At 47.4% G+C, this 20,987-nt stretch overlaps 1 protein-coding gene across 3 annotated transcripts in view; it reads right to left on the bottom strand.

Annotated features, from left to right (window-relative positions):
* Positions 1 to 20,987, bottom strand: part of CDC42BPB (CDC42 binding protein kinase beta) — a 109,725-nt gene that overhangs the window by 40,811 nt on the left and 47,927 nt on the right. For all 3 annotated transcript variants that reach the window (XR_012133649.1, XM_036991926.2, XM_073241808.1), the window contains exons 3-7: positions 20,904 to 20,987; positions 11,189 to 11,284; positions 7,040 to 7,188; positions 2,167 to 2,260; positions 33 to 233 (exon numbers count right to left, since the gene is read on the bottom strand). Coding sequence is in view for 2 of the 3 variants with exons in the window: in XM_036991926.2 (XP_036847821.2) it covers positions 33 to 233; positions 2,167 to 2,260; positions 7,040 to 7,188; positions 11,189 to 11,284; positions 20,904 to 20,987 (624 nt within the window). In the remaining variant the exon portion in view is untranslated. The remainder of the gene's footprint in view (positions 1 to 32; positions 234 to 2,166; positions 2,261 to 7,039; positions 7,189 to 11,188; positions 11,285 to 20,903) is intronic.

Below are 20,987 nucleotides of genomic sequence, written 5' to 3'. Positions count from 1 at the left end.
ACATGGCAGGCTGTGCAAACCCAGTGTCTTACTTCATGGTTCATAATCTTTCCATAGGTCTCCACGAGGGATTCTGCATAAAATGGCGTTTCTCCATACAGCATTTCATACATGCAGACGCCCAGGGACCACCAGTCGCACTCGGGGCCGTACTTGCCCATGCCGTCCTCCATCGCCTGCAGAATCTCTGGCGAGATGTAGTCAGGTGTGCCCACTGCCACTGAGGACTGAACCTTATGGAAGAGGGTGATGTTAAAGGGCAAGTCTAGGGCGCACCTAATGCCAAACCTCTAGCCGCCTCCTCTAAAATGGGACACAGGTAATGAAATAGTCATGGACTAAAACGGGCACATGATCACAATTTAAAGGTTAACAACTTAAATTCAACTAATATAAATGATCTCTTGTAGCACTAAACATTGGGCAGTTTCTAGAATGCATGAGACCCTTGCACACCTGGTCTCTCCATGCTCAAGTGCCCTTCACAGCCCCCAAATGGCATCCTAGTCCTGCAAGGGGTGGCATTTCCCACTACTCAATGTGTGGTTCAGAGACCAGCCTCTCTAAGACTTTCAGTTGCATAGAGACCTCCTGGGTTCTTATAAAATGTAAGCTTTACGGTGGGGCCCATGACCCCAAATTTCTAACCCACCCCAGGAATTGCTGAGGCTGCTCATAGACAGGCCCACCCTTCAGACTCCCAAAGGGAGCATCTGTGGGTAGATCCAGATACTAGCTGGGTGCTATAGCATTCCCCAGATGGGAAACCAGGAGGCTAAGGCCCTTCAACAGGGAAGAACAATCCCTCAGCTATTGACGTCAGCAGGAAAAAGCCTCAAAACAGCCACACCTCTACGGAGAGCTGCAATCAGCATGGCAGCAATCTGCAGAGAAGGGGGGCTGGGTAAACTGAGAATCATCGATGGGCCTCAGAGCATGTGGAGAATATGAGTCTACAAGGCCAAGGGTCAGCAAGGATGTGGGCAAAGAACCATAAGAGGCCTGTCCAGGGAAAGGCCAGACTCTCCCTTGGGTCATGGCTGAGAAGAAAGCCTGGGGTAACAAGGCAGCACCCTAAGTTGGTCTGAATGAAGCAGCAGGAAGGTCTGCCTCTGTCATGCAGCCAGAGTCACTTCTAGGCATTCCGTGCTTCCCAGCTGCAGCTCCACCCCACCGCGGGAAGAAGGGAGCATTATCAGGTGGTGACAGGTGAGCGGCCACATCAGGGAGGAATGCACAGTCTAGGAAAGGTGACCAAGCAAGGCTCTGGCTCCTGTTCCGTCATCAGGAGACAGGACTTGGGGACAGTGCCAGTTACCAATGAACCAACACACAGTGTAGACTTTCAGAAGCAAGAAACTGGCCCCAGGGAAGGCTTCACTCCGAGAACAATGACATCAGCTTCACAGCTTCTTTCGCTGATGCCTGAAACTCGCCAGCAGGAAAGAATGGGCCTGCTCTCTCCCGGAGAAGACTTCCAAAAATCTAAGACAAGACTGCAATGGGGACTGTAGGAGAAACGCCAGCTGTTTCCTACAGTGAGAGCAGTTCACTGCAAGCAGCTACGGAGCGGCAGTGAGCTGAGCCAGGGCAGCCCCACCCGAGGTCCCTAAGCTGCGATGCTGGTCTGACCGAGGCCCAAGCCAGGTCTCTGGGTGATGGCGGGACCAACATGTCCTGCTTTGCAGTGGGCGTGCTGGCTGGCCCTGGAAACTGAGGCCCAAGGGCCCCTGTTTCTAGATCTGTAACACCCACAGAAAGAAAATCCCTGACTATCAGGGAGTTACCTGTTGTTGGGCAGAAATGAGTATGTACTGTTTCAGTTAACTTCTGTCCCCATGACAGCCTGGACCCCATATTTTAGGAAAGAACTCCAGACCTGCTTCTCTTTTGCCACAATTTGACATGCTCTTGGCTGCCCAGGGCTTTGAAGAAACTTGACAACCCTCCACTTTAGAAAGCATATGCATTACTTTTGTAAACACCCAAAGCAATAAAAATGTTTTAAACTTAAATAGAAAATTTCAGCTGCCTCCTTAATGGATTTATCTTAACTCCTATTTATAAACTTAATTTCTGAATTGTATCTCAAAATGAAAATTAAGCCCCTTCTAATTATAAGCAAAACCCAAAACCAAATAGAAAATTTCCAACAAAAATACCTACAGTTCCATCATCATTCATCTTCAAACATGATCCAAAGTCAGCCAGGCGGATATGACCATTCACGTCCAAAAGGACATTGTCAGGTTTAATGTCTCTGTTAGAAAATAAACACATAAGTTAACCATTTCCATGCAACACAACAGGCAGTCAAAGCCCTTAGACTAGTCGTGGACCAGCTGAGGACGTGCTAGCGTGATTTCACGAGAGTGCTGACCACCCAGAACGCGTCCCTGTGATGAAGGACACGACAGCAGCAGTCGCCCCCCAACTCACTCCTGAGCACCAGTCAGCCCCCAGCTACCCGGGGAGAGGCTGGTACTGATCTTCCCCTCCCCTCCTGCCAGCCCCGCTGTCCAGTGGTTCACAAGCACCTCCTTTGCTGGCACTGCCCTCGACCCCAGGTCCACAGGAGTGATGAGCTGACACTTCCCCTGCCTTCACGAAACTCCACATGAGCCGAGGTGTCAGAGAATGAACATGCACGTGTGCGAATGTGCACGTGGGCTGAGGAGCACAGAATACAGTCTGTGTGCTAAGTGTGATGAGGAACATGAAACGAGGTGCAAAGGGTGGCCGAGCCCTGAAGAGCACAGTCATCAGGTGAAGCTCTGGGGCAAGACCACTGCAGGCCAACAAACCACCCGCACACCCAGACTGCACTTTACAGATAAAGACAGTGAGGCTTAGGAATCGCGTAATCTGCCCAATTATACATAAGTGAGTGGAGAGCGGGAAGGTAAACCTGCATCTGTCTCACTGAACCCATAGTCCTACTACTGTTCCATGAGCTTGGGAACACTGGCAGGGGACGGGGGGCAGCACTTAAAGCACAAGCCCTCCTTTCCAGCAGAGCGAGCTTATGTGACTACAGAATGAAAGAGAATGCAAACTATAAAGACAAAGCAAAGAAAGATGTTCACCAAGGGGATTGCAGGTGGAACTCAAACGGCCAAAGAGTGGATTCCACCTAATGTGCATGTGCAGCAGACTGGCTAAGTAAACCGGGCTGGCCTTATGTGACAGGTGCAACACCTCGAGGAAAACAAAGGGGCATGTCAACAACTCTCGGCAACAGGGATGAGCCCCACAAATGAAGGTGAGCAGAAGATGACGTGTCCACCCCAAGAAAGAGCCACGAAGTGAAAGGAAACCCTAGCACAGCACTCGGAGCTCATCTATAAATATCCTTTAATAAAACAAATACTTCTAAATAAGTGAAATAAAACATACTATACATGTAAATAATTAGTAATATTTAAATATTTAAAATAATATAATATAGATATCCTTTAAAAAATGAAATAAATATCCTTATATGAGCACTCAGGAATGTGGAAGAGAAAAAAAAACAATCCCTCAGTTGGTCAGAGAAACAAAAACTAAGAACAGAACTAGACAAATACAAGAAGAAATCAAGTGAGCTAATTCAACTCAGGAAAGAAACAGAAGAGACAAAATCTTATCAGAAATGAAGATTAAATTATAAGATGCCCAAAGGAGACTGAACTCGAGTGAACATGATGTACTAAAAGGCCCTGAAAAAAGGGGAGGAAAAGATCCAGAATAAAAATCTGCGAAGTAAAAAGGATCAAAGAGAAATGATCGGAAACTGAATGCAACAGCAAAGAAGGTCCAACACATATATAAACAGAGTTCTTGAAGAAATTAAAATAGAATATAACTAATATTTGAAACTGTAATCCAAGAGAACTTTCCAGAAGTTAAAAAAAATGTATAGATGAGGAGGCCCATCAAATTTAAAAAAAAATCAATGTCCTGTTCTTTTTGGAGCCAGACAAAGTTGAAAGTGAAGCTCTTGTGGATCAATCAACACCAAAATGTAGCCAGAAAAACACGGAGGATAAAGAGGTGTGATGGGGGTCTGGCCACGTGATTCCAAGCCTCCATGAGCAAAGTGGTAGTATCCCAGTGCACGGACAGACACAGGGACAACAGGGCAGAGGGCGGTGCCCAGACCAGACCAACAACAGAGATGTCATGTCAAATCAAGAGGGCAAAGGTACATTCAGTAAGCAAGCAAGCTGGCGTCAGGACAACTGGGGAGCCCTTCGGGTGGAGATCAATCAGATCCCCTCCTTGGGGGGCGGTTCCAGAGCCACTGTGACACCGATGCGTCCTACTTCTCCACCTTGCTCAGATTTCCCTACTTTCCCATCACCTCTTCTCAGCTCTCTACTTTGTCTAGTCTTTCTTTTCTAAGACCTTTTTTGTTCTCTGAACAGTCTTTCCCTTAAACTTGTCCCCCATTTCCATTTCTTTTACGAGATGTACAACCCGCTCTTCCAGGGTGTCATGTTCCCTGTCCGCAATCCTCCACGTACCTTCACCCTTGGCTTCCGCCTCTGCTGGCACCAGGGGCAAGCCTCTCAGGCGCCCACCTGCACAGTGTGCTTCTGGCCTTGGCTTCCCACTGCTTCCTTGCTGCCAGAGCCAGGGAGCAGCTGTTCTGCCAACAGAAGCCCAGCTGGTGAGCAGCAGGCACTGCCCCCAAGTCACCAAGGGCCACATTCAACCACAAGGGCCTGAAGCTATGGCACAGGGTCTGAGTCATGCCTGTCACACCCACTGGTAATATAACTCTTGTGCTAATGCAATTCACTAATTTCTGGCCCTACCAAATGTAGTTTCCACTTATTCACAATGTACCCACAAAGAGATAGGGCCGACTTCCTATAAAACCTGACTTTGTGAACTTTCTAGCAAAAACACAAAACTTTCTGTTGTTAGACTGGGTCATTCAAGCACTTAGTCTAAATACTGAGTTTATGGGGAGGGTTAGAATTACATAATGTCTCCTAGTATGTCTGGAAGTCAAATGACAGAACAGAGCTTCTACAAAGCCAATTAAGAGAATGAGGAGAAAGGTTTCTAATTAGGGGACACAGGAAAAGAAGAAACTACTAAAAAGGTGGTCAAATTAATTTCCCTGGAGATCTGAGACAAATCCAAAGACATTTATCTCTGGTATGAATTAGGCAGAGTTCTGTCAAAAAGGTAGAGTGTAGCTCTAACGTTAAGAACAACTACAGTAACTGCGACAGAAGCAGGTGTAACTACACGAGAAGCGTATGAGAAAACAGAAGTCTGGCCTGAGCTCATCACCCCAGAAGACACAGCTGCTATGTGGGGGCAGCTCCCTGGGCTCGCTGTGGTGCGGGGCACCCCGGCTCCCAGCTCCTTCCAAGCAGCGGGGCCGCTCCGGCCCTGGGAGCCCGTGCTGTTCTCAGAGCAGGAACCCCGTCTGCGCAGGAAAATGACAGGCTGTGGAGGCTGAGCCGGGAGGGGTCTGTGACCCACACAAGGTGATGCCAGGGGAACTGCGATGGCTGCAAACCTCCACAGCAACACTGAGGGCAGGAGACAGGAGTGGTCCCGTGTGGTCCTGAGAAGAAGGCAGTTCCTAATCTCAAACTGCACATGGCATAAGGTATCAGTCACCATGTGGCGGGCCTGAGATGCTGCTGTCAGTTTTCTCGCAGGCCTCCTCTTCCTCCCATGCAGGACATGTGCTACCAAATCCAGAGAATAAACTGAGAAAGGGGAAGATGTGTGACTCAGGAACAAGGGCCCAGCCCCAGACGCAGGGAGGGGGATCTTTCCACTTGAAAAGAAATCCCAGAAAGAGAACAGTCTAATGAGCCTGGAGAAGACCAAAGCTGAGAGGAATGGCGAGGCTGGAGGGGACCACGCCCAGGAAAGATGAGGTGCTTCCCGACATGGCTAGAGCTGTTTGATTTGGCCACCATATTGGGAGATAATTGGTGACAGCTACACAGAAGCTAGCTAATAAAAAAGCAGGGTAATTATTAACTCCAGAGAAGACAATTTACAGCAGTGTAACTATTGTACACTACGAGGCTCATCTGTGAGTAATATTCACAATCATTATATTATAAATAGCAAACACTTATTTAGCCAAAAGCTGTTATTCTACTAACTGGGACAGCGTGCGAGAGGGGGGTCTGGAACACATGTGGGAGAGATGCTTTAGGTAGGAGAGTACACGTCCACTTTGGCAGCTCTGACCCCCTCATGATACCTGGACAGACGAGGTCAGGTACCGGAGAAGCAGCTAAGAAGTGACAGGTGCCACCCGTGGAGAGTGGCATCAGGGCAGGGCTGGGACTCCTGTTTTGTTACAAGCCCTGTAGAACTATTTAGACTTTTTAAAACTACTGCCATGGAATTACTTTGATAAAAATAAAACAACTCAAACAAACAGCCCTCAGGGCCACTGCACCAGCGTTAAGGTGCTACCCCCGAAGCAGAGTGGGTGGGGGAGCCGAAGGGCCTGCCTCATACTTTCACCCCATATGACCCTCCTGCGGACAGTCACACTCTTACTCAACTCAGGCCCCTTACGCTGCTGTGATGTGAGCCTCTCTCTTCACCCCAATCTTTCTTCTGAGTGTTCTGTGGGGTGATCAAGGCTGTGGCCCCTGGGGTTGGTATGAGACAGAGAGAAGGTGGAGCGGAGATGACAGAGACACAGTGGGATGGGAAACCCACATGAGCTCAGGGGGCAGGTAGGCATCTGGAGGAGATGCAGCAGCAGGGGAGAGGGTGAGTCAACATCAAGTAAGTACCAAAAGACAAGGTGGCTTTGGGTGGTGGGAGTAAGATCATCACCACAGTCACAATAGAGCTGGAATCTCCTGGGGGCAGGGCCAGGCGCTGGGGTCCGCAGAGGGTGACCTGAGTAAGTCACTTTATGCTGTGGCAGTTCCACGTGAGGACAGCTATTGTATAACTTCTCTAGACAGCTTGGTATCTGGGTCAGTGGGTCAGGGAACTCCGAGAGGAATAGTTTAACACATTGCATGGGGTTCCATAAAATCTGTAAGGTGATTACCTGTGCACATAATGAAGCTGATGGATGGAGTCAATGGCCAGCACCATCTCACCAATGTAGAATCTTGCCATATCTTCTGGGAGCTTGTCTTCAAATTTACTGAGCAGGGTGAGTAAATCACCACCCACGTAGTAATCCATGACCAAGTACTACAGATCAGGACAGGGGAGAGAGCACAGTATTCAGTCACCACCTGACAGTTGAAGGCCCAACTCTTAACATGGAAGCTGTCAGCCCCAAGCTGGAACCGATGGCTCCCCTGGTGCTGCTGTCATCTAGGACTTTCCCTCCCAGAACACAACCGTGGTGTGTTAGATGATACTGAGATTATTTAAAGCTATGCATCTGGTAGAGAATGAACTTCAACAAATAACATTTAATCAATGGAAAAAGGGTTTGATGCTGGAGAAGGCACTTTAGCAGCCAGTGCTCCACAGTGGAAGCATGATTAATAGTCGACTGTCAAGTGCTACTGTGTTAAAAATGATTCTCTAGGTCCTCACGTCACAGGAAGACAGTGGGCCAGAGCAGGGAGGTGAGCTGTCCACAGTCAAGTGAAACTAGCTGTAAGCTAAGTACGGGCTCACCCCCATGGAACAGCCAGAAAATCTACTGTTCAGTGGGAATCAGAGCCCCAAGAGAGGAAATGCTGAGGGGCTGGGTGTTCTGCTCTTGGGAGCGAGCCACCTGCCCAAGGGCCCGGCAGCCACATCTCAGAGATGCTCGAGAAGCCGGCGGCCCTAGACGCAGGAATCACCTTCTTTGATAACCGTTTCCGTTTAAGAGATCCATGGTCTGGTCTGAGCAGTTAACTTTAAACTAACCAACACAGAGAAGAAATACCAGCACCCTGTCTATGCAGCCAGAGAAAAACAGTTATTTAATGTTTACTGGGCAGCTACCACTCAGCGAGCAAGTTGAGGTGCTGACCACGCCATCACCTCAGTAGTGCTCACACACCCTGGCCACAGGTGCTACCCAGGGTCCACTTTGCAGGCAAGGACCCAGGGCTTGATGACATGCCCAGGCACGCAGCTAGAGGCAGAGCTACGATTCGAACCCAAGCAGCCAGACCCCAGACCCGGATCTCGACCCAAGCGCTACGGCTCCGCACAGGAAGGAGACGGCTGCTGTGCCCCCGCGCTCATCTGCAGGAGGGGCCTTCACTCTAGGGCCCTGTTCTCCAGTGGAATTTTTATGGACAACTCTCCCATTCTGCCTCAGAGACGCAGCTTCTGAGGCTCACTCCAACTGACGCCTCCTCCCAGGGACCTTCCCTGGCCTGGTCTCGGGGGCTGACCTTCCCACCCTCCAGTCCACAGCGAGTGTGTGAGTCCCAAGTACTCGCATCCTGCCCCCACCCGCTGCACGGCTCCTGCTCTGCAGCAGGCTCTTGGCAGGTGCGAGCCCCTTCTCTCAGCCTCTCACTCATTTCCTCCTAAGAAGCTGTCGGCACCCCTCTGGGGGACAGGCCCCACTCTGTGGAGCTGACGTCAGCACAGGGAGAGACCACAGCAAGCATGGAGACGATCGTGGTGATGTCAGAGCGGCGTCTGTCAGAACGAGTGCTGAGCCGCATGGCATGGCTGCGGATGTGCGGGGCCTGGATGACGGGCAGGAGCTGGCCTCAGTAGGGCCACGGACTGGGTTCCAGACAAAGGGATGTGTGCAGAGGCTAAGGGGAGGATGAATGTGGCCTGCTGGAGGGACGGAAAACTGACTACAGCGGTGCATGAGTGAGGAGGGGATAAGGCCAGACCCCGCAGGCCCCCTCGAGGAGCAGGGGAAGCTGCAGCCTGGCTAAGGGGTATGCACTTTCTCTCACTGCCCTGGGAAGGAGGAGCTGGAAGATGCAGGACAAGAGCAGGGTGGGAGGGGAACTGGGAGGTCAATGTGGCCCAGGCAGGAGGTGAGGATGACAGGCTGGTGAGGGGTGGAAAGAATGAAGACATGGGCCATAGGTACTGTAGGCATCTGTGGAAGAGGCCACAACTCCCGCTGACGGGTGTGCACGTGGAAGGGGAGGTCATGTGAAGGAAGAGCCAACGTCTCTCGGCCCTAAGCACAGAGAATCAACGAGCCAAGCACCGCATCTGGCGGGCCCTCCATGGTCTCTGTGTCTACCTAGAATCTAGACAGAAAAATAAAAAACATTAAATATGATTGATGGGCTTCTGGAAAACCTGAATGGCTCATAAGGCAGACAAGCAGAAACTAATTTTTGGTAAGAACTAGACTGATTACTTCTTCTGTCACGTAACACAGGATTCTGAACTAAGTCAGTAAGGCAACACCCATTTAGTTACTGGTGAAACAGGTTTAATGTTTATAGAATGCCAAGTTTAGAGACCTTCAACAGAAAGGGTAACACGAAGTGGCTCTGCAGGGCAGCCCGAGGACCCTGACACAGCCTGTACCTTGTACCACCTCACCACCACCCACAGCAGGGTAACTGCCGTGGTGCCAGGAAGGTAAGAACCTGCCCGAGGCACCACCTGTGGGTGGCAGGAACAGTGGCCAGGCCTGGGCCTGCTGGTGCCCAGAACAGGACCCAGGCCGCCTGTCTTCTCTCATTAACTGTCACTGTGCTTCCATCAGGCAACTCCAACAACTCGAGAGGCTGGCTTCTTCACTGGAATTCCAAACTGACTGCCTTCGCACAGAAGCAGCTTCATAATGGCTAAAGTTCCAGACAGTAACATGCTATGCTGATTTCAGGAAAAGCATTAGAAGCAAAAAAATGTGGTTTTCCTCCTGTACAGACCCATGTTGCCCAGCACTGCTTGGGAAACTCCACTCAATTCTCACCAGAACAGGGAATGAACTGGAGACAGTTCACCCAGAGCAGGGGGTTTACACGGAGACGGCCCCAGAACATCAGGATCTGCTGCTGCCGGAGGGAGGGCTCAGGCCTCCCGTGTCTGTGCCATAAACTCAGCCAAAGACTTCCTCTCTCCTCGTCCCAGATACCCCATTCGAAAACGGTAGCAATCATGAATGCCCACCTCACTGGGTCCCTGGAAGACTGAGATAACCCGTGGGCTTGTGCTCAACAAACACCAGCAGCCCCACTCTGTCAGAACAAACATATATAAATTCTAAATGAAGAGCATAACAAACAGTTTTACCTAATCCTGTGCATTTGAATCTAAGGGATTTCTTAGATGTCTCAAAGAGATTATTTCAAAATGAACAAAAGAAATCCTCCATTACTCTGCTTGTAAGCAAACGGAGCACATGACCAAGAAAGAACTTACAGAACAGAACGCAGCCTAGGTCCCTGCCCCGAGGCTGCGGGACCCACAGCCCCCGGGCAGCCACTGCTGGGGAGACGGTGCCAGAAGCGTTGTGGCCAGAGCAGCCAGGCTGAGAGGACTTCTCCGAGGTCTGTGCCTACACCTGCCCACCCAGAGCTCCACGGTATGGACCTTGTATATTTACTAAGCCATGTTCGAACTTGGGGTCCTAACAGAGCGGCTGTGAATCACTCAGTGTCTGACACCAAAGGTCTGCTTACCTGTCACTTCTGAACTCTTGTGTCTGCTCTACGGACCACTCAAGTCCAGCCCTACACCAGCTGTGGACCGCAAAGCTAAGCAGCCGGTACTGAAAACAAGCCCCAGCTCAAGCCGGAAGAATAAATAAATGACAAGGGCATGGAAACCAAGAGTCACCCAAAAACCGGTGCCAATGGCCTCACAGAGCCCAGCTCGACCACTGGGAGGGCCACAAAGCTGCAGCTCTCCAACCTGGCCGCCAACGGGGTGGAGGCGGACGCGGAGGCGGAGACACCCACTCAGTGACTCAGCTGCAGCATTTCAAATCCACACAGCAGTTTCTTACCCTTCCACACAATTTAAGATGGAAATGCCCTAACCTCCCCCCCGCCCCCGTCTATTTAAATGTAATAAACCCAATGAACAAGGTAGTCAAGTTATTTAGTGCTTAGAGAAAAACAAAGTATACATAGTTTCACAAGTCTCTTCTTAAAAAATCCCACCTGATGATCATTACACTAAAGCAGCCCCTAGTTTTATCTGGTCAGAGGCGCACTTAAACGCATCACTTCCCATTGGTGGTGACAGCACAGAGGATGAGCGCCAGCAAGTGCCATCTGCCTAGGTCTTCCCATTCGTGGTGGCAACATACCAGGTAGTTTTCATCCTGAAAGGCGTAGTGCAGTGTGGTGATCCACTGACAGTCGCCGTTCACCAGCACATCACGCTCCTCCCGGAAGCAAGCGGTCTGCAAGAAGCAGGGGAAATGGTGTGTGTCCACCTGGAGGAGCACCTGCTGGGCGCAGTCCCGAGTGTCACCTGCCCTCCAGGACACAGGGAGCTGTTGCCTCCCTCACCTGGAACCAGACACAATGTGTCTCCCCCAGGTGGCGCCCACTGCTCCTCACTCTTGCCTGTGCCAGTGGAAAGGCTGCGTGAAAGTTCCTTCCTGCTCCAGTGTCCCACCTGAGCGCCAAGCTGCTGATGGCCCACTTGTTCACAGCAGTGCACCTGCCACTTCCACACACGCCCTTCCTATGCCGACACCGGGAGGTCAGGTGGCTCTCAGCAGCAGCCCCCCAGCATCACTGCCTTCTCATTACCAGAGAAGCCTCCTTTGGGTAGCCTGTGGAGTGGCCACCCTGCGCCTGACCCTCCCCATCACACACCTACAGTTTAGCAGCCATGGGGCTGGCAGGAAAGGACACCAAGCTGCTTATCTATCTGGTTATTTTCACGGAATGTGCCTCATGCGCAGCCCACCGGCACGCACTACCATAACAGGACCCCACTGCAAAGCCCTGCAGCATAAGGGTAAAAAGACTCTCCCTCCTTCAGGCTGCGATGGTTCTGCTTTTTTTAAAAGAGCTCTAATACGCAGAAGCATCTGTATTTCAACCAGGTCTGGTATAATTATAATAAAACCACCTCTTCATTGAGCATATAATGTAAGATTTTAACTCCTCATATCTGAAATGTGCAAAGTTGAGCAAAAAAAAAGTACCACTGACAGAGGGCTTGCTATGCCAGGCACCACATATGTGCCCCCATCTCTCCTCTGAGCCTCAGTGACCTTCAGAGCTTGGTTTTATTTACAAGTGTTTCTATTCTACACTTGTTTCTAAAAGTTTTCACTTCAGAAAGAAATGATGATGGACATGTCCCAATGCCACTAACTGGAAGCAGACAGAGGGACCCAAGCGGCCAACCATCAGCTTCCCAGGTCCAGATGCAGAGAGGCAGTCCTGAAACCCCCACAACCCCTCAGCCAGCGGCCCCGAGACCTCAGGGGACTGGTGAGGGGTGGCTGGAGGCAGACCTGCATATGGGGGCCATGGCCAGCCCAGGACCTACAACATCTGGGACACTGTTTTCATGAGATGTTCTGTGCTCTCCATCATCTCCTGTCAACCTTTAGGATAAAACCCCTTATTAAACGGGGACTTGCCTGCGTGGTGGCTCACAAACAGGAGTACATATTTTACCCAGCAGTTCTGTCTAAGAGCAGACAAGTCTTTAGTACTTTTTTATGACCCAAAAAGATGAAAAAGAAGCCTGGCTGGCCCGGTCTACAAGGTGTGAACTGCCGCCTCCTGTTGACTTCACGCTTCCCAAGAAGACTGCAGATGTCAGCATTCTGAAATCCAGTGTTTGAGGACGTAGCCACCATGATCAGCAGACAGCCCTGGGCTTCTCTCAGCATGCCAATTAACTAGGACTCACGTAAGCAATTTAAATTAAATGTAGCAATATTTACTCTTTTAAAATGTGCTCACTCAGAGGAGGAGGAGCCAAGATGGTGGCATGGGTAGGAAAGCGGAAATCTCCTCCCAAAAACATATATGTTTTTGAAAATACAACAAATACAACTATCCCTAAAAGAGAGACCAGAAGATACACAACAGCCAGGCTACATCTACACCTGTGAGAACGCTGCACCTTGCAAAGGGGGTAAGATACAAGCCAAGGCCCGGTGGGAACCGAGCACCCCTCACCCCAGCTCCCCAGCAGGAGTAGAGGAGTCAGAGCGGGGAGGGAGTGGAAGCCCAGGACTGCTAAACACCCAGCCCTAGCCATCCACACCAGGAGCGCAGACACACAGTGCATGGGGTGCTGGACACCAGGGAAACGGGACAGCAAAACCTGCGATTGGGACCCTGCAGCCGGCGCCCCTGGGACAAAAGAAAAGCAAGTGCTTTTTGAAAGTCTTAAAGGGACAGGGAACTCACAGCTGGATGGAAGCATCCTGGCACACTCAGCCTAGCAGCTGGGAATGCCGGGGAACTCTGGGCGCCCTAACCCCTGGGCAGCAACGCAGCTCAGAGGTCCCTCATGGCGATAAACAGCCTCCCGCCTGTTCCCCCTCTGGCGCGGCCCCGCCATAGCATAGCAGCAGCCTGAGGGCGGCCACAACCACAGCAGCTGTGCAGAGCTTCCTCCACAGCGGCTGGGCAAGAATCAGAGATGCCGTCTGCAGGCAAGTGCCCAGCACAAGCCGCTAGGGGTCGCCGTTCTCCCAGGAGAGGAACGCGAGGAGCAAGCAGGAAGGGGTTTTGTTTTCCCAGCTGACACATGCGCCATCTGCCCATTGCCATGAAAAGGCAGAAGAATTTGATTCAGACCAAAATCACACAGACATCCTCCCCTGAGAGGGAACCTGGGGAAATAGATCTAACCAATCTTCCAGAAAAAGAATTCAAAATAAAAGTCATAACCATGCTGATGGACATGCAGAGAAATATGCAAGAGCTAAGGAGGGAGAATACAGAAATAAAACAATCTCTGGAAGGAATTAAAAGCAGAATGGATGAGATGCAAGAGACCATTGATGGAATAGGAATCAGAGAACAGGAATGCAGAGAAGCTGACGCAGAGAGAGATAAAAGGACCTCCAGGAATGAAAGAATATTAAGAGAACTGTGTGACCAAACGAAATGGAACAATATCTGCATTATAGGGGTACCAGAAGAAGAAGAGAGAGAAAAACGGATAGAAAGTGTCTTTGAAGAAATAACTGCTGACACCTTCCCCAAACTGGAAGAGGAAATAGCCTCTCAGACTATGGAAGCCCACAGAACTCCCAACAAAAGGGACTCAAGGAGGACAACACCAAGACACATAATAATTAAAATGGCAAAGATCAAAGACAAGGACAGAATATTAAAGGCAGCCAGAGAGAGAAAAAATGTCACCTACAAAGGAAAACTCATCAGGTTATCTTCAGACTTCTCCACAGAAACCTTACAGATCAGAAGAGAATGGCATGGTATATTTGATGCAATGAAAGAGAAGGGCCTTGAACCAAGAACCAAGGATACTGTATCCAGCACGATTATCATTTAAATTCGAATGAGGGATTAAACAATTCCAAGACAAGCAAAAGTTGAGGGAATTTGCCTCACACAAACCACCTCTGCAGGGTATTTCAGAGGGATGCTCTAGATGGAGCACTCCTAAGGCTAAACAGATGTCACCAGAGAAAATAAAATCACAGCAAAGAAGGCAGACCAACCAAATACTAACTAAAGGCAAAAAATAAAATCAACTACCCACAAAAGCAGTCAAAGGAAACACAAAAGAGCACATACACACAAAAAAACACCTAACATACAAAGAATGGAGGAGGAGGAATAAGAAGGGAGAGAAATAAAGAATCATCAGACTGTGTTTATAATAGCTCAATAAGTGAGTAAAGTTAGACAGTAAGATCATAAAGAAGCTAACCTTGAACCTTTGGTAACCATGAACCTAAAGCCTGCAATGGCAATAAGTACATATCTTTTAATAATCACCCTAAATGTAAATGGACTGAATGCACCAATCAAAAGACACAGAGTAACAGAATGGATAAAAAAGCAAGACCTATTTATATGCTGCTTACAAGAGACTCACCTCAAACCCAAAGACATGCACAGACTAAAAGTCAAGGAATGGAAAAACGTATTTCACGCAAACAACAAGGAGAAAAAAGCAGGTGTTGCAGTACTAGTATCAGACAAAATAGACTTAAAAACAAAGAAAGTCACAAGAGATAAAGAAGGACATTATATAATGATAAAGGGGTCAATCCAACAAGAGGATATAACCATTATAAATATATATGTACCCAGTACAGGAGCACCAACACATGTGAAACAAATACTAACAGAATTAAAGGAGGAAATAGAATGCAATGCATTTATTTTAGGAGACCTCAGCACACCACTCACTCCAAAGGACAGATCCACCAGACAGAAAATAAGTAAGGACACAGGGGCACTGAACAACACACTAGAACAGAGGGACCTAATAGACATCTATAGAACTCTACACCCAAAAGCAACAGGATACACATTCTTCTCAAGTGCACATGGAACATTCTCCAGAATAGACCACATTCTAGGCCACAAAAAGAGCATCAGTAAATTAAAAAACACTGAAATTCTACCAACCAACTTGTCAGTCCAAAAAGCTATAAAACTAGAAATAAATTGTACAAAGAAAACAAAAAGGACCACAAACACATGGAGGCTTAACAACATGCTCCTAAATAATCAATGAATCAATGATCAAATTAAAATAGAGATCAAGCAATATATGGAAACAAATGACAACAACACAAAGCCGCAACTTCTGTGGGACACAGCAAAAGCAGTCTTAAGAGGAAACTATATAGCAATCCAGGCATACTTAAAGAAGGAAGAACAATCCCAAATGAATAGTCTAAAGACACAATTATCGAAATTGGAAAAAGAAGAACAAATGAGGTCTAAAGTCAGCAGAAGGAGGACATAATAAAGATCAGAGAAGAAATAAATAAAATTGAGAAGAATAAAACAATAGAAAAAAAATCAATGAAACCAAGAACTGGTTCTTTGAGAAAATAAACAAAATAGATAAGCCCCTAGCCAGACTTATAAAAAGAAAAAGAGAGTCTACACACAACAACAGAATCAGAAATGAGAAAGGAAAAATGATGGACCCCACAGAAATACAAAGAATTGTTAGAGAAACTACAAAAAACTATATGCTAACAAGCTGGAAAACCTAGAAGAAATGGACAACTTCCTAGAAAAAGAGAACCTTCCAAGACTGACCAAGGAAGAAACAGAAAATCTAAACAGACCAATTACCAGCAACGAAATTGAAGCGGTAATCAAAAAACTATCCAAGAGCAAAACTCCTGGGCCAGATGGATTTACTGCAGAGTGCTACCAGACATACAGAGAAGACATAATACCCATTCTCCTTAAAGTTTTCCAAAAAATAGAAGAAGAGGGAATACTTCCAGACTCATTCTATGAAGCCAGCATCACCCTAATACCAAAACCAGGCAAAGACCCCACCAAAAAAGAAAATTACAGACCAATATCCCTGATGAACATAGATGCAAAAATACTCAACAAAATATTAGCAAACCGAATTCTAAAATACATCAAAAGGATCATACACCATGACCAAGTGGGATTCATCTCAGGGATGCAAGAATGGTACATTTGAAAATCCATCAACGTCATCCACCACATAAACAAAAAGGACAAAAATCATATGATAATCTCCATAGATGCTGAAAAAGCATTCAACAAAATTCAACATCCACTCATGATAAAAACTCTCAGCAAAATGGATATAGAGGGCAAGTACCTCAACATAATAAAGGCCATATATGAAAAACCCACAGCCAAAATCATACTTGACAGCAAGAAGATGAAAGCTTTTCACCTAAAATCGGGAACAAGACAGGGATGCCCACTCTCCTCACTGTTATTTAACATAATACTGGAGGTCCTAGCCACGGCAATCAGACAACACAAAGAAATACAAGGAATCCAGATTGGTAAAGAAGAAGTCAAACTGTCACTATTTGCAGATGACATGACATTGTACATAAAAAAACCCTAAAGACTCCACTCCAAAACTACTAGAACTGATTTCAGAATACAGCAAAGTTGCAGGATACAAAATTAATACACAGAAATCTGAGGCTTACCTATACACTAACAATGAACTAATAGAAAGAGAAATCAGGAAAACAATTCCATTCACAATTGAATCAAAAAGAATAAAATACCTAGGAATAAACCTAACCAAGGAAGTGAAAGACCTATACCCTGAAAACTACAAGACATTCTTAAGAGAAATTAAAGAGGACACTAACAAATGGAAACTCATCCCATGCTCTTGGCTAGGAAGAATTAATATTGTTACAATGGCCATCCTACCTAAAGCAATCTGCAGATTCAATGCAATCCCTATCAAATTACCAACAGCATTCTTCAATGAATTGGAACAGATAGTTCTAAAATTTACATGGAACCACCAAAGATCCCGAATAGCCAAAGCAATCCTGAGAAGGAAGAATAAAGTGGGAGGGATCTCGCTCCCCAACTTCAGGCTCTACTACAAAGCCACAGTAATTAAGAAAATTTGGTACTGGCACAACAACAGACCCAGAGACCAGTGGAACAGAATAGAGAGTCCATATATTAACCCAAACACATATGGTCAATTAATATATGATAAAGGAGCCATGGATATACAATGGGGAAATGACAGCGTCTTCAACAGCTGGTGTTGATAAAACTGTAGAGCTACATGTAAGAGAATGAAACTGGATCACTGTCTAACCCCATACACAAAAGTAAATTCGAAATGGATGAAAGATCTGAATGTAAGTCATGAAACCATAAAACTCCTAGAAAAAAACATAGGCAAAAATCTCTTGGACATAAACATGAGTGACTTCTTCATGAACATATCTCCCCAGACAAGGGAAACAGAAGCAAAAATGAACAAGTGGGACTATATCAAGCTGGAAACCTTCTGTACAGCAAAGGACACCATCAATAGAACAAAAAGGCATCCTACAGTATGGGAGAATAGATTCACAAATGACAGATCTGATAAAGGGTTGACATAAAAAATATATAAAGAGTTCACGCACCTCAACAAACAAAAAGCAAATAATCCAATTAAAAAATGGGCAGAGGAGCTGAACAGACACTTCTCTGAAGAAGGAATTCAGATGGCCAACAGACACATGGAAAGATGCTCCATGTCGCTAGTCATCAGAGAAATGCAAATTAAAACCACAATGAGATATCACCTCACACCAGTAAGGATCACCACCATCCAAAAGACAAACAACAACAAATGTTGGCGAGGATGTGGAGAAAGGGGAACCCTCCTACACTGCTGGCGGGAATGTAAATTAGTTCACCCATTGTGGAAAGCAGTATGGAGGTTCTTCAAAAAGCTCAAAATTGAAATACCGTTTGACCCAGGAATCCAACTTCTAGAAATTTACCCTAAGAATGCAGCAGCCCAGTTTGAAAAAGACAGATGCACCCCTATGTTTATCGCAGCACTATTTACAATAGCCAAGAAATGGAAGCAACCAAAGCGTCCGTCAGTAGATGAATGGATAAAGAAGATGTGGTACATATACACAATGGAATATTATTCAGGCATAAGAAGAAAACAAATCCTGCCATTTGCAACAACATGGATGGAGCTAGAGGGTATTATGCTCAGTGAATTAAGCCAGGCGGAGAAAGACAAGTACCAAATGATTTCACTCATATGTGGAATATAAGAACAAAGGAAAAACTGAAGGAACAAAACAGCAGCAGAATCACAGAACCCAAGAAAGGACTAACAGCTACCAAAGGGAAAGGGACTAGGGAGGATGGGTGAGAAGGGAAGGAGAAGGGGGGTGAAAAAGAAAGGGACCCTTATGATTAGCATGTATAATGTGGGGGTGTGCACGGGGAGGGCTGTGCAACACAGAGAAGACAAGTAGTGATTTTACAGCATCTCACTACGCTGATGGACAGTGACTAATTGGGTATGTGGGGGGCACTTGGTGAAGGGGGCAGTCTAGTAAACATAATGTCCCTCATGTAATTGTAGATTAGATTAATGATACCAAAATTAAAAAAAGAAATAAAAAAAAATAAAAAACACTGGAAAAAATAAAATAAAATGAAAAGCTGCAGACTCATAGAAAATATTTGCAAATCACGTGAGTGATAAAGGTCTAAAAAAAGAATACATATTTTTACATAAAACTCTAGAAAAAGCCAAATAACCTATATTATAGTAGGCAAATCAGTGGTTGACTGGGGATGAAGAGAAAAGTGGGGAAGGAGAGATGACAAAGGGTACAAGTAAAATTTGGGGGGAGGATGACGAATGTGTTCATTATCTTGATTGTGGTGGTGGTTTCACAGATAAATACATATGTCAAGACTCACTAGATATATACTTTAAATGTGTACTTCATATGTCAACTGTACCTCAATAAAGCAATTTAGTAAAAAAGAAAAAAAAATGCACTCACTCACTGTGACACTGGGTAAATACTAGTATGACAAGGTGAGAATTGCCTCCCCTAACCTTAGAGTTTAAAAATTTTTAAATTTAAACACACACACACAGACTGCACTCCAGACGTTAGTGTAACAAGTCAGAGTAGACATGGCTCAGCAATCTTGCTTCATAAACCAGTCACTCTTATAAAAACAAACTTGCATGGAATTTGCTACTGTATTTCCTTCCCAAGCACCTTATTCCTCCCCAAACATTCATGTAATAGCAGCTATGTTCCCTCACGGAAGAGCCGCTCCCTGTGAGTCCCTGCCAAAGTGCTGGCGGTGATGTGGAGAAAGGGCTGCTGGCCCGGCAGCTGACGTACCTGGAGGGGAAATGGAGGCAGGAGGAAGGGACTCCCAGAGCCAGAGGCCCAGGAGGCCCATGCCGCAACCTGGAGGCTGTGGCATGTGGGTGGCTGAGACAGTCATGGGCCACCAACATCTTGAGCACAGGTAACTATAAAAATGGTGATGACTCAGTCAAACAACACACACTCACTGAGCAATAAAGGGTGCCTGACCAGAGGAGGAAATGGGTATGGATGGGAAAAAGGCACCATGAGGACCTGAGCCCTGATGAACCTGAGATGCCAGTGGGCTGCTGAGAGAGAAGGCCCACCCAGCAACTTAACGCAAATCTGCAGCTCAGGTGAGCAAAGTGGGCCAGTGAATGGTTTATAGTGTCAGGAGATACCACCAGCAGTTAAGAATTCCAGACCCAGATAAGAAAGGATTGCCTGAAATTACGAGGAGGACTTAGAGTGACAGGATGAGGGTGCTAGGAACCACAGAAGGAGTTTCCAAAGGGAGGAGGTGGCCGGTCCGAGGGGATTCCAGCAAGCAAAGGCCTGAGGGGAAGCAGAGGGGAAAGAGCCCCTCCAGAGGGCTGCCTGGACTGGGGAGGGAGGGACACGTGCCGAGGGTGGAAGCTCAGCTCTCCCAGGAGAAATGCGGGAACACAGTGGGGGGTGGGGCAGGGAGGCAAGCCTAAGAGGGCCAGAGGGTGAGTTGGGGCTCTGACAAGCCTCACCTGACTCAGTCAGGGGCTGGGTGGGGCTGGCAAGATGTGGCTGGGGGCCTCAGACAGCTGCTAAGGGGATGCACACAGAACTAAGGAAAAACCGATCAAAGATACCGAGCAGGATTCACCTGCTTTTATTTACAATCTTCCCCCTCCCTCAAAGAGGGAGTGTAAAGACATTCTGCACTGAAGGAGGCCCAGTAACTCTTGTCAGCACATGGAGCAGAAGGGAGATAAATGTCTAAACTTGCTGTGAACACTTCCAAACACCCCCACAGCAGACACACACCTGGCCGGTACACTTCAGGGGACCTCGTCAGCCTGGAAAATGCGTCAACACCCAGGCACAGAGAAGCCGATGTCCGGAGAAGGCTGAGAGGCTGAGGGTGAGAACAGCTCACTCCTGTGAGGAAGCAAGGCCCAGGTCCCACCCAGCAGTTCTCGCTCACTGAGGGACCCGGCTTCCTGCTGCCGGCTTAAGGCCGCACGCCTACCTCTGCTCTCTTAAGCATCTCCCACTTGTTGAGGATTTTCATTGCATAAATCCGTTCAGTGTTCTTCATTTTAACAACAGCAAC

Source organism: Manis javanica, chromosome 8 (assembly GCF_040802235.1).
Source record: "Manis javanica isolate MJ-LG chromosome 8, MJ_LKY, whole genome shotgun sequence".
In the NCBI taxonomy this organism is placed as follows: domain Eukaryota; kingdom Metazoa; phylum Chordata; class Mammalia; order Pholidota; family Manidae; genus Manis; species Manis javanica.
Note: the sequence above shows the minus strand (reverse complement) of the source record. Positions and strands in the feature narration are given on the sequence as shown.